The sequence below is a fragment of the Cuculus canorus genome, chromosome 21, assembly GCF_017976375.1.
Source record: "Cuculus canorus isolate bCucCan1 chromosome 21, bCucCan1.pri, whole genome shotgun sequence".
NCBI lineage: Eukaryota > Metazoa > Chordata > Aves > Cuculiformes > Cuculidae > Cuculus > Cuculus canorus.
In genome coordinates this window covers 7,268,134-7,281,656 of record NC_071421.1, presented here as the reverse complement: position 1 = coordinate 7,281,656, position 13,523 = coordinate 7,268,134, and the positions used below count along the sequence as shown (strand labels likewise).

Here is a 13,523-nt window from a genome sequence, read left to right as displayed (position 1 = left end):
ACCCCAAGGAGCGGCGTTATCGATGTTCCCTAATTTCAGGGGACTTTGAAAAGGATTTAGCAAAATTTGGACGAGGCAATTACATTCAATTAGAGTCACAAGTGGCGAGACGTCACCGCTGCTCGGAGGTGCCATGGCTGCACCCCCTGCGCTGTCGCTCGTCGCCCTCACTGCAAGATGTGGATAAATATGCATTTATACATCAGTCCTGCATTATTGCTGTGGGCATCCTCCTTCCCAACATCACCCCTTGTAGTTCAAGCGCGGCAGCCAGGCTCTGCTCACCCGGTTTGTGAAGGCAACAGCAACCAAGAGATGCTGCCTGCTGAAAACACCCCCACATCTCCCTGCACTCCATGTTTTGCCCTCCCAAGCTCTATAAAAACACACCGAGGACAAGGACAACTGTGCTCATCCTGGTACGCACTGAGGAAGTTTCGCGTGCATACTTGGGTTTTGGCAGCCCAGCCCTGCATCTCTCAAGGGTGCAGCACATCTGAGTCCTCAGTCCTTTGGGATATTATAGAGGGGTATTATTTGGGATATATGTAGAGGGTGCAAACATAGGGATGTTTTAGCTCTGCAGGGATGGGAATGCCAGTAGGAGTGATAGTAAACTTTGCTTCCAGGTTCCCTTGCCTTCCCTACCTCATTATCGGGCTCGGTTACTCCTGCGGCCGAGTTCACAGGGCCACCAAGTGCATGCAGAATTCATACTTCCCAGCTCATGAACACAAAGATCTTTGCAGATCCTTGTGGATTAAAAACTGTGGCAGCAAAAGATGAAGAAACCTGTGGGTCATGGCTGCACATGGGTGGCCAGACCCTCTGCCAGTTAGCCAGCCCCCGAAATATATGCCTCGATTCACGTCCCTGTTACTCCGGCTTCAGCCTTGGCTGTGGGACTTTAGAGTCAAAGACTGGTTTGAGTTGGAAGGGACCTTAAAGACCATCTAATTCCAACCCCTCTGCCATGGGCAGGGCTATCTCCCACTGGATCAGGCTGCTCAAGGCCCCATTCAACCCGGCCTTGAACAACTCCAGGGATGGGGCATCTACAGCTTCTCTGGGCAACCTGGACCAGTGCCATCAGGTGAAATTCAGCGTCTTAGCTTTGGCAGGGGGACATCTCAGCACTTGCAGATGCTGGTGATGGTGTGAACCATGCTCTGAGGGGGTTCACGTGCTCCTCCCCACCACAAAAGGCAGTGCACAAGCTTGTCTTCCTTACTGCAAAGTGTAGATAAGTGTACATTAATATGTCAGACCTGCATTTTTGCCAGAGGGATCTTCCTTCCCAACATCATCCCCTGCAGCTCGAGCTCAGCAGGCAGGCTCTGGTTGCTCCATTCTGCCATTTGTGAAGGGAACAGCAACCAGAACACGCTGCCTGCTGAAAACACCCTTGCCTCTCCTTGCACTTCATGTTTTGCCCTCCCAAGGTCCATAAAACCCCATCGATGACAAGGATAACCATGTTCATCCTGACCGGTGAAGATCAGCTGCTGCACAGGAGTTGGCTTGGGAGGCTGTGGACACTGGGTATGAGCTCATGAGCACCCACCACCCACTAAAGAACCATGGCAAGACCTCCTCCTACCACGCTTACCCATGACCCATACAACGGGCACCGTTACAACTACACCTTATGCAAGGAGTTGTTTCATCATCCCCTGGGTTCTTTTCTCTGGCAAATCCCACTGGATCAGGACTAAGTTAGTGGGGAGTGAGTCCTTGCATGCAAACAGGAGCAGTTTCCCACCCCCACCCACTTTTTGGCTGGTTCTTTGCTGCCTCGCAGGGCCCCAGTTCTTTATGAGTCTCTCAGTATGCGAGACATTCCCCTCGGGGAAAAGGAAATTAATTTTATCTCTTTTGAATGCAGCTCACTTAGCGGCAGTTGCAGAGGGAAGTCATCCCCCGGGCTCCCTCCTCTCCTCCTCCACAGTCCAGGCGTGAGGACCCAGCTGCCTCAGGGACGACGGGGACAATCCTAAATCTTTGAAATTAGATCAGGACCAGATACCACCACCATCTCTCCAGAGGGAGAAAGAAGCAAGAGTCACACTGTCTGGCGGCCTCCTTGCCTCAGTTTACCCACAGCGAATCCAGTCCCTGCAGACATCCCAAACGTAGCAGCGCAGTACTTCAAGATGACTACTCACATCTCTCCCATCCCTTCCCATCCCAAATTTCTTCCTAGTCCCGCTGCTTTTATTCACTTCCCTTAGTTGTCAATGTGCATGTGGGTGCAGGTCTCCATACAGTGGCCCCGGCTGCAGTTTGACTTCTGCTTCTATTTGCTCGTTGGTGTCAGATTTTTCCCCAACCCAAAGCCCCCAGCTTCACAGGATGATTTGGGTTGGGACTTCAAAGCCCACCCAGTCCCACTCCAGCCATGGGCAGGGACACCTCCCACTGGATCAGGGGCTCCAAGTCCCATCCAACCTGGGTTTGAACCCCTCCAGGGATGGGGCAGCCCCCACTGTTGTGGGCACCCTGGGCCAGGAAACCCTCATGGGAAAACATTTCTCCCTAAGATCTCGTCTTAATCTCCCCTCTTTCAGCTTCTTTTCCACCAGCTCTTAATTCCCCTGCCGCTTCCAAGCTGGCCTCAAAGAGAACCCAGAAGCTTTCGGGCTATTTTCCTTCATCCTTCATTAGCTAGCGTGCCACAAACGAAGACTACCAAATTAGTCACCCGCCTGTGCCGCGCAGCAGCTGCTCAGCGTTGGACCAAAGGTCTTCCCGGCGCTGGGCTGCTTCTCCCTCCCTTCCCCATGCCTGCATCCAGCGATGAGGAACCTTCACAGGATAAAACAACTTCTTTCCCCCTTCCATTGCATGATTCCTGTTAAAATAAGAAAAGAAATGAGGAGGCAGCACCAACGGGCTGCTCGGAGGAGATACTTTTCCTCCCTTTGTGCTTCCTTTTTCTCTTCTCTGAGCCTCTCTGTTTACCAGGCTAATAAAGCCGGCTCTGTGCTGCCAGCTCAGGGTTGCACCTTTTCCCCGGAGCCCAGCCCAGCCCAAACATGCAAAGCTTGTCCGGAAACCGTCTGCCAGCTTTGCCAGCTCAAAGTCACCTTGCCCCAAACCTTCGGCTCCACGCTTCGGGCTCACTCGGCAATCATTAATTGGCTTCTCTGCATTCCCAACATAGAAAAATGCCCCAGCGGGTGACCCTGCCCTGGCATTCCGACATGCAGCTGGCCGGCAAGCTGGTCCTCTCCGCCGCCGCTCTGCTCCTCCTGACGCTGGCGTACAGGTTTTATAAATCCCGCTCGCTTGCTGGGGGCAAAATCCCACCGACCGAGGCGGGAGGAGAGCAGAGGGAGAGCGCAGCCTGGGATGGGGATGGTGCGACGGGGCTGCGGCGGAGAAAGGTGTTGGGTGGGGAGGTGTGGGATGGTGGGGATGGAGAAATGAGCGGTGAAGCCTCTGGAGCACGGTGTAGGCTTTCCCAAAGGGGTAGGAGTCTGCCAAGGGGAGAGGAGGAGGAAGGAGAGCAGGTGGTGTCTGAACCAGAGCGCTCTCGTGGGAGAGCAGGGATGGCCAGGAGGGCAAGTGAAGTGGGAAGTGTGCTGGGAAGCACCGTGGGAAACAAGGTAGAAAGCAAGCAGGGAATCAAGCTGGGAAGTGAGATGGGAAGTAAGTCAGGAAGCGAGACAGGAATTGAGATGGAAAGTGATCCAGGAAGTGAGCTAGGAAGTAAGGTGGGAAGTGAGCCAGGAAGCAAGTTGGAAAGCAAGCCAGGAATCGAGCTGGGAAGTGAGCTGTCAAGTGAGCCAGGAAATGAGCTGGGAAATGAGCTGGGAAGGGAGACAGGACGTGAGATGTTAAGTGAGCCAGAAAACAAGACAGGAAGTGAGCTAGGAAGTGAGTCAGGAAATGAGCCAGGAAGCACTCTGAGCTCTTACAATGCCGAGGACGCAGCTGAAACACTAAGCAGCCAGAGAGAGGAGGGTACGCTTGCCCCAAGCACTGGGATTTCCCCTAGGATTGCCAATGCCCAGGTGGCAGGGGACAGAGAGGCCCAGAGCACAGAGCAGGATTTGGCCACCAGAGGCACGAGCTGGGAGGCTGAGAGGCATGGGGGGATGATCCAGACCCTCAGTGTCACCTCAAACCTGGGTCTAACGATGACAGCAAGCAACACGGGGTTGGACACCTCCTACTCCTTCTCCTCAGTGGCAAAAATCCAGGTGGAAGAGAACTACATCACCAAGCGGCGGGTGAAGGATGGGGCTGGACAGCCAGTCCCTGGCCTCAAGGGCAAAGTCTATGACTACTACGTCCAGTCCATCTCCCAGGTGGTATCGAAGAAGAGGTGTCTCTCCTACGTACCTCCAGGAACATCCCAGGACTGCAGCTTGGAGCAGGTCAATAAGGAGCTGGAGAGCATTGCAACCCAGGAACCGGACCCAACTTTGGCAATATGGGATTCTACCACCTCCTCCATAGTTCCATCACCTACAAGGAGCTTAGAGATCTCCCCCAGGCCACCATCTCCTGGCCGCAAGGTCAGCATCCTCCAGATCGCTGACAGCCCCCACCTCCAGCTGCCCATTGAGGGGTTTGGGGTCACAGAACAAGGTAAAACGCCACCAGCAAGCCCCTGTCCAAGACTGGTGGCCAGTACTGACTTCTTCCAAATGCCACCATCCACCCACCTGGACTTGGGGAACTGCTATGAGGTCCTCTGCGCGGCCAAGGCGCAGAAGCTGGGCCACCTCCAGGAGGCTGCCTACAAGGTTATGAGCGACAACTACCTGCAGGTGCTGAAAACACCCTCCATCTACAGCCACCTCAACGCTGGTGAGCGGGAGCTCATCCTGCGGTGGAGGATGAAGGGGAAGATGTACATGGCCGTGGCAGACATCAACGTACAGGAGCCTGACCTCCACACCAGCCGCCTCTGCTATTATGATGATGGAGGGGACTGCTGGCATCACCTCTGCCACGTGCCACCAGAAGTGGTCTCCCGAGGGTGCGCCATTTGCAGCATGTTCAACTACCTCTTCGTGGTGGTTGGCTGCGAGGGCACAGGCCGGGTGCAGAGACCCTCCAACCGTGTCTTCTGCTATGACCCCCTGACCAACATCTGGAGGGAGATCTGCCCCTTGAACCAAGCACGGCCACACTGCAAGCTCGTGGCCTTGGATGGCCACCTCTACGCTATTGGCGGTGAGTGCCTCTACACGGTGGAGCGCTATGACCCCCGGCAGGACCGCTGGACCTTCATTGCGCCCCTGCCCCATGACACCTTCGCCGTGGCCCACACAGCCACAGTGTGCAATGGGGAGATCTACGTGACGGGGGGCACCTTGCGCTACATGCTGCTGTGTTACACCGCTCGCTCGGACAGCTGGAGGGTCAGCCCAGCTGGTGGCAGCAAGGACAGGACAACTGAGATGGTGAGCACCAACGGCTTCATCTACCGCTTTGACCTCCACCGCAGTAAGGGCATCGGCGTGTACCGCTGCAGCGTCAAGGCCAAGCTATGGTATGAGTGTGCCACCTATGCCATGACTGAGCCCTCCAGCTTCCAGTGTGCCGTGGTGGGCAACCTGGTCCACTGTGTCAGCCGGCACTTCCACATACGCTTCCTGGCTGACCACATCTCACCACGCTTTGGGACCAGGGAGCTGCAGCCCTTCCCATCACCCCATGGCAGGCTCCTTCCAGCTGTCCTGGTGCTGCCAGAGGGAGGGAAGGTGCAAACGCAGGTTTGAGGGATCCGTGCTGGAGTGTCATGCAACAGTGGTGGTGGCTCAGATCTGACACAATGGCCAAAGGTGGTAGAAGAAGCCACCAGCCTGCATTGGACCACTTAACGTAGGGCAAACACCACCAGGGCAATGCTACACGCACCTACCATCAAGCAGATATCCTTGTATTCCACTTCAGTAAGGAAGGAGATGAACTGCCCTTGGATACTACCAGTAAACTCAGCCTTGAAGACACAAGGAAAAGCAAAGCAGGAGCTGGGTGGACTTGTTTGCTTAGAGGTATTTAAACATAGGTGTGCTTGCTCAGATGCAAATAAACCACGGCTCCCTTCAGGCTCCCGGTTGTGTTCTCCCCGATGAGTAGCCATGTTGCACAGCAGGTGTTTAATATTGACCTGGACGTGCAACACACGGGGCATTTTAGGGTGGAGGAACACAGCAGGGAGATTTGATGCCTCAGGAGGTGTCAGCTGAAGGCCAGCCTCATCGGCATCAAGGCAAAATTAAACCTTCAGGCTTGACTGCACACATCACCCCAGGGCTCGAAGCTCGGGGCCAGAGGTTGCCTTCCTCCTACCAGTTCCTTGTGATTTGTTACCTTCTCCTCAGCACAGAATTATACATATATTTCTATTTCTATGTACGTGATGGAAATAGGCACTATAGATTTATAGATAGCTCATCTTAAATTAAATTAAAGTGAACATTTGGTAAAATTAACCACAGGCCACTGTCGCGCATCATCTCAAGACATAGCCAAACCTAATGGGAACAAAGGGGCCAATGCACGTTTTACATCCTAATTACTACACAAACAATCATAGAATAGTAGAACAGTTTCGGTTGGAAAAGACCTTTAAGATCATCGCGTCCAACCATCGATCCAGCCCTGCTAAACCTTCCACCAGACCACGTCCCCAGGTACAAGATCTACTAATTTTTTAAACCCCTCCAGGAATGGGACTCAACCACCTCCCTGGGCGGACTCTGACTGTGCTTGACAACCTTTTCAGTGAAGAAACTCCTCCTGAAATCCTACCTAAATCTTAAGGCCATTTTCCTTTTCCTGTCACTGCCTACCAGGGAGAAGAAACAAACCCCCACCTCTACAACCTCCTTTCAGGCAGTTGTAGAGAGTGATGGGGTCTCCCCTCAGACCCCTTTTCTCCAGACGAAACAAGCCCTGCTCCTTCAGCTGCTCCTCACAAGGCTTGTGCTCGAAACCCTTCCCCAGCTCTGTTCCTCATCTCTGGTTGTGCTCTCCATGTCCTTCTTGTAGCAAGAAGCCCAAAACTGAACCCAGAATTTGAGGTATGAGCTCACCAGCATCAAGTCCGGGGGAAGTACAATGTCTCTGAGAAGATAACCAAAAGCAAACCAGAGTTCTGGTTGTGAGCAGCCAGTCTGTCATCCCTTTCTCCTGGTTTCACTGACCTCACTCTGCCATCTCTATGTCCTGCCAAAAGCCTACTTTGGGTAATTGCATTTTCTTCCCTTCTAGTCGTTAGCAAAATGGCTCATCATCCGTCATCTGTCAGACCCAGACAGACAGAACAGCTCCTAGACGGGCAAAACCCTCCTTTACCTGCCTCCTTGGTGGCTGCAGGTCATGAGCACAAAGTCATGGATGCGCTTGAAGTGCTTGGAGATACGAGACAGTGCTGGAGCAGCCCATGGTATCACCATTTACACTTTGCTGCTCATGGTAGTTTAGGAGAGCTTAGGTTAATGTTCTCTCAAAGTGCTCCCAAAAATATTTATTTCTTCTCTTGGTCCTTGCCAGTAGACCTCTTGTTTCTGCCTTCAAGGGCTTCCTGTGAAGGTCAGTGGCATCCACCCAGGTTAGAAGACCTTGGGAGGCTGCATTAGTTAACTCTCCCTCTGAGATTTGCTCGTTACCCATAGCATATTGCTTCTGCTGATGCAAGAGGGTGATGCACCCTCCCCCTGTGCTAAAAGCTGCCATGGTCCAACCTCTTTCACCATCCCCAGGACCTAGGAGGATCATCCCACCAACCACGAGCCAGGGCTGCAGCCTCCTCCATCCCAGCACCTCACTCCGCTGGGATCCTTGGGCTGGTAAACCTTATGAGTCAAAAAAAGCTCCTCATTTTTTTCATCACTACTGAACTCTTTGCTAACCAGCTGCCTCAGAGCAGGAAGATCACCAAGGTGGGCTCAGGAATGCCGCAATATTTCTCCTTCTCCCCCAGCAGAAGCCAGGTACTGGCTGCTTCACCAGAGCAACCCACCCACTTTGCAACCTGCAAACACCTCTTGTTCCAAGCAGGATCCTGGCTTCATGCCCTTCGGCATCCTTGCCATAGGGTGCTGGGAGCAGAGGACACACTGGCTGGGTGGGAGCTGGGTGGCTGGAGCCCTTCCAGATGGCAGGTCTTTTTTCATCCTCAGAAAAGCTTTCCTGAGAACCTGCCCTTCTCACGGTGCCTCTTTGCTTCCATTTAATATTTCACCGGTCTTTTAACTCCTTGCTGCCAGGCTGCAACTGCAAAACCCAGCAGCTTTTCCTCCTTCCCCAGCCTGACGGTGAGCCATGAATACCAATGACAGAGGGTGGGCAGCTCTCCCCCCACTCCTGCACTCTCCGATATTAACACAATTCACTCGAGGAGGCATTTGGGAGATTAAAAGTGCTGGGGACATCCCGTGCTGGAGCACTGCTTGCTCTGCAGGGAAGGACAAACAGGTTTGGAGCAAAAAGCAGGAAGCGATCCTGTGGTTGATGGCAAAATGACTTTTGGCTGCGGCTAAGAGAGAGCAAAGCAGAAAGGACAAATGCAAACTGATACTCAGACCCAGATGATTTTGTTTTTCTCACAAATACCAGTGCAAGGGAGGAGCCTTTGGAGGGCTGGCAGGCGTGGTGACAACACTGGCGTCACCATCCAACTCCTGCCACCACTGCTGATCCCAGCCGCTGATTTTTGACAGTGCTGGACGCTCATCTCTGTGTTTGTGCTGATGGGCAGTGGCTTTATACCACAAGCTCACAGTTCTCAGGATAACCCTAAGACCGTCGGGCAGATTCAGTGCAGTTTGCAGCACTGGGATATTATTTATTTTCACTGATCAGATCGGCCAAGCTGCCACAATTTACAGGGAAAAGAGTTGGGAGGCATGCAGTGCATCCTAATAAAACTCCACAACATCACCATGGAGCTGCAAACAACCTGAGGAAGTCCAAGTGGTGAGAAATACTTAGAGGTCAGAACAAACGCACCCAGTTCCTGGATTTACCTGAAGGTTTCTGTTCTTGGGAGCCTCTTCCCTTGTTCCCTGGTTTCTGCAAACCAGAACCTTCACCAGGTCAAGGAACACCAGAAGTGGGTGCTGGAAAAGAAAAAAAACAACCACCACCAGGCTCCTGAGAGCTGGGAAACCCATTTCCACCATCTACTAGCAGTTCTTCCATCTCTATAATTCCCTCTAAGGTGGAGCCAAGAATGCTGTCCAGCAGAGAGCTCCTAGCAGAGAAGGACCTGGAGGTGCTGGTCAACAGGAGCTGAACACGAGCCAGCAGTGGCTCAGGCAGCCAAGAAGGCCACCAACATTCTGCCTTGGAACAGCCCTGGAGTGGCAGCAGGAGCAGGGAAGGGATCGTCCCCCTGGACTTGACACTGGGGAGTTTGCACCTCAAATCCTGGGTTCAGTTTTGGACCTGTCACTCCAATAAGGATATCAAGGGACTAGAGAACATCTGGAGAAGGGAACGGAGCTGGGGAAGGGTCTGGAGAACAGGGGTTGTGGGAGCGGCTGAGGGCCCTGGGGCTGTTTATCCTGGAGAAGAGGAGGCTGAGGGGAGAGCTCATGGCTCTCTGCAGCTCCTGAGAGGAGGTTGTGGGGAGGTGGGTGCTGGGCTCTGCTCCCGAGGGACAGCCATGGGACGAGGGGAAGTGGCTCAAGCTGCATCATGGAAGGCTTAGGTTGGATATTGGGGAAAATATCTTTATTGACATAGTGGTGAAGCCCTGCAGAAGCTGCCCAGGGCAGTGGTGCAGACTCCATCCCTGGAGAGATTTAAAAGATGGGTAGACGAGGTGCTCAGGGGTGGTTGAATTGTCGATAGGTACAATTTGATTTGACATTCTCAAAGGTCTTTTCCAACCAAATGGTTCTACGATTCTGGAGAAGAGGAGGCTGAGGGGAGAACTCATCACTCTCTACGGCTCTACCATTCAACCCCAGAACCTGGACCCATCGCTGCCCTCAAAGCTCCCCTGCTTGGTTTATCTCCCAAAAGACGGATGCAAGCACTAAACCGTGTTGCTTTGCAACCAAATATAACCTTTGCACAAAAGTCTGTATTTTCTTCTAATCAGGAAGACCCATTATCTACCCCCGCCACGTTTATTTAGGCAATTACACAGTTTTAATGTACATTGATTCAGATTCTTAATTTTTACATTTTTGATTATGGTAAAAACCCAGCGAGTGACGCATTTCTTATTTGCTCGGCGCTCTTATATTTTTTTGCTTTCGCAATATGCCAGACTGCATGTGAATGGAAATTGGAAGTCAATTAAAGAAGTGCAAAACCAGCATTTTAAAATCTTTTTTATTAGTTAAACACAGCTACCTTCAATGTCTCGGCTACAGCAGAGTGGAAAAAACCCAAAAAGCGAAAAAAGGGAGCTTATCCAGGCATGTTTTGCATTTAAAACTGACTCTATACATGAAAGAAATATTAAGCGTAGCGAACTGACAAATTAAGTATCTCGTTCCTGACAAGCAGGAGCAAACGCGTGTCAGTGGTTGAGGAGCTGGGTGGGAATTTAAAGCCAGGGGAATCATAGAATCGCTTGGTTGGAAAAGATCTTTGAGATCATCGAGTCCAATCGTACCTGTGCACTACCGAACCATCCCTGAGCACCTCCTCTGCCCGGCTTTCAAGGCCCTCCAGGGATGGAGACTCCACCACCTCCCTGCGCAGCCTCTGCCAGAGCCCGAGAACCCTTTCTGTGATGAAATTTTTCCTGATGTCCAATCTGAACCTACCCTGGTGCAACGTGAGGCCATTTCCTCTCATCCCATCACTTGTTCCTCGGGAGCAGAGCCCAGCACCCACTTCACCACAACCTCCTTTCTGGGAGCTGAAACAGTTTCTGCTTCAGAAACTGTCAGCCTCTGGCCTGGACAGGCGCACACTCTCCTGGGTTGAAAACTGGTTGGATGGCCCAGAGAGTGGTGGTCAATGGAGTTAACTCCAGCTGGAGGCCAGTCACAAGTGGGGTTCCTCAGGGCTCAGTACTGGGTCCAGCCCTGTTCAATGTCTTTATCAATGACCTGGATGAAGGCATCGAGTGCACCCTCAGCAAGTTTGCAGATGACACTAAGCTGGGAGGAAGTGTCGATCTGCTGGAGGGTAGGGAGGCTCTGCAAAGGGATCTGAACAGGCTGGACTGCTGGGCCGAGACCAATGGGATGAGGTTTAACAAGGCCAAATGCCGGGTCCTGCACTTGGGGCACAACAACCCTATGCAGCGCTACAGACTGGGGGAAGAGTGGCTGGAGAGCTGCATGGAGGAGAAGGACCTGGGGGTAATGGTTGACAGCGACTGAACATGAGCCAGCAGTGTGCCCAGGTGGCCAAGAAGGCCAACGGCATCTTGGCTTGTATCGAAATGGGGTCACCAGCAGGTCCAGGGAGGTGATTCTCCCTCTGTACTCGGCACTGGTGAGACCGCACCTCGAATACTGTGTTCAGTTCTGGGCCCCTCACCACAAGAAGGATGTTGAGGCTCTGGAGTGTGTCCAGAGAAGAGCAACAAAGCCGGTGAGGGGCTGGAGAACGTCTGACGAGGAGCGGCTGAGAGAGCTGGGGGTGTTTAGCCTGGAGAAGAGGAGGCTGAGGGGAGACCTTATTGCTCTCTACAACTACCTGAAAGGAGGTTGTGGAGAGGAGGGAGCTGGGCTCTGCTCCCAAGTGACAGGGGACAGGACAAGAGGGAATGGCCTGAAGCTCTGCCAGGGGATGTTCAGGTTGGATATCAGAAAAAAATTCTTCACAGAAAGAGTCATCGGGCACTGGAACAGCTGCCCAGGGAGGGGGTGGAGTCACCTTCCCTGGAGGTGTTTAAGGAACGGGTGGATGAAGTGCTTAGGGACATGGTTTAAGGGAGTGTTAGGAATAGTTGGACTCGATGATCCAATGGGTCCTTTCCAACCTGGTGATTCTGTGAATTCTGTGAAGAGAGCGATGACATCTCCCTTCAGCCTCCTCTTCTCCAGGATAAACAGCCCCAGGGCCCTCAGTCACATCTCCTAAGTCTTGTTCTCCAGAGCAAGATCCATCACAGCATCTCTAGGTGCTGGTAACGGAGGTGACAGCTATCAGTCCCTGGCTGTGGTTTCTCCTGCCCCCTCTGGAGAACTGCCTAGAGCAACAATGACACTGCTGTGGGTTGCACTGCCATAAGAGCTTTCATGAGATGTTTGAAGCCAAGGAAGGATGCCTTGTCCTCTCCTACTCATTTCTTCATCCCTGCTGCACCTAATCCAATCTGACCACCCACACATGACTACCAGCAACGCCTTGGTAGAGCAAATCCTGGAGGCACCAACCTGGATGGAGCGATGGATGAAAAGCTGGACACGGGCCAACAATGTGTGCTTGCAGCCCAGAAAGACAACCATGCCCTGGGCTGCATCAAAACAAGCGTGGCCAGCAGGGTGAGGGAGGAAATTCTCCTCTCTACTCTGCTCTTGTAAGACCTCACCTGGAGCCCTGGGTCCAGTTCTGGAATCCTCAGCACAGAAAGGACATGGAGCTGATGGAGTGAATCCAGAGGAGGCCACGGAGATGATCCAAGGGCTGGAGCACCTCTACTACAAGGACAGGCTGAGAAAGTTGGGGTTGTTCAACCTGGAGAAGAGAAGGCTTTGGTGAGAAAGAGCAGCTTCCAGTACTGAAAGGGACTCCAGGAAAGCTGGGGAGGGACATTTTCGCAAGGCCTGTTGTCATAGGACAGGGAGTAATCACTTTAAACTAAGGGAAAGCAGAATTAGACTGGACATAAGGAAGACATGTTTTGCAGTGGGAGTGATGAGGCACTGACCAAGGCTGCCCTGAGAAGTCATGGATGCCCCAGCCCTGGAAACATTCAAGGTCCTGTTGGATTTGGCTCTGAACAACCTGGTCTGGTAAAAGATGTCTCTGCCCATGGCAGAGGGGGTGGACTGGATGACCTGTAAAGGTCCTTTCCAACCCAAAGCATTCTACTATTCTGTGAACCTCACCCTCTCTCTGCTTTGCTTTGCAAGGTCCCTTCCAACCCAAAGCATTCTTTGATTCCATGAACACATAGGATCTCCTCTCTCCAATTCGGTTTGCAACCAGATCAACCCAGTTGTGTAGGCAGGGAGCTGCACCCAAGCTGCAGAACCTCATCTACAAGCAGATGGTAACGAACCTGGGCTCAACGTGACCCCATCACCTGCAAGACCCAGACCTGTTTGCCCAGAGCCAACGGAACATTTCTTGGTGGCCTCCACAAGGCATCGCTCAGGAACATCAGCTCCTTATGAGAGCGGAAAGGTCAGTGCTAATGAAAGATGCTATCGCAGAGCCAGCGTCCGGCCAGACAAACCTAATTAGTGGTATTTGCAGACAACAAACCTTGGCAAGGACTGGGGGGATGGGAACACATCCCCTTGTGATTATTTTGGGGAAAAAACACGGCCATTTGGAGGCCTTCCAAGCTAGAATAACAGCCTTGCCAATGACTATTTAATTAAAACCCATGCGGCGTTCGAAGGGAGAAGGACTGGGAG

At 52.6% G+C, this 13,523-nt stretch overlaps 1 protein-coding gene across 1 annotated transcript; it reads left to right on the top strand.

The window, feature by feature from the left end:
* Positions 1-2,526: 2,526 nt before the first annotated feature.
* Positions 2,527-10,690, top strand: KLHDC7A (kelch domain containing 7A). Its single transcript, XM_054086127.1, has 2 exons — positions 2,527-3,360; positions 4,192-10,690. The coding sequence occupies exons 1-2, from the start codon at positions 3,168-3,170 to the stop codon at positions 5,733-5,735; spliced, it is 1,737 nt and encodes a 578-aa protein (XP_053942102.1). The 5' UTR covers positions 2,527-3,167; the 3' UTR covers positions 5,736-10,690.
* The last annotated feature ends 2,833 nt before the right edge of the window (positions 10,691-13,523 follow it).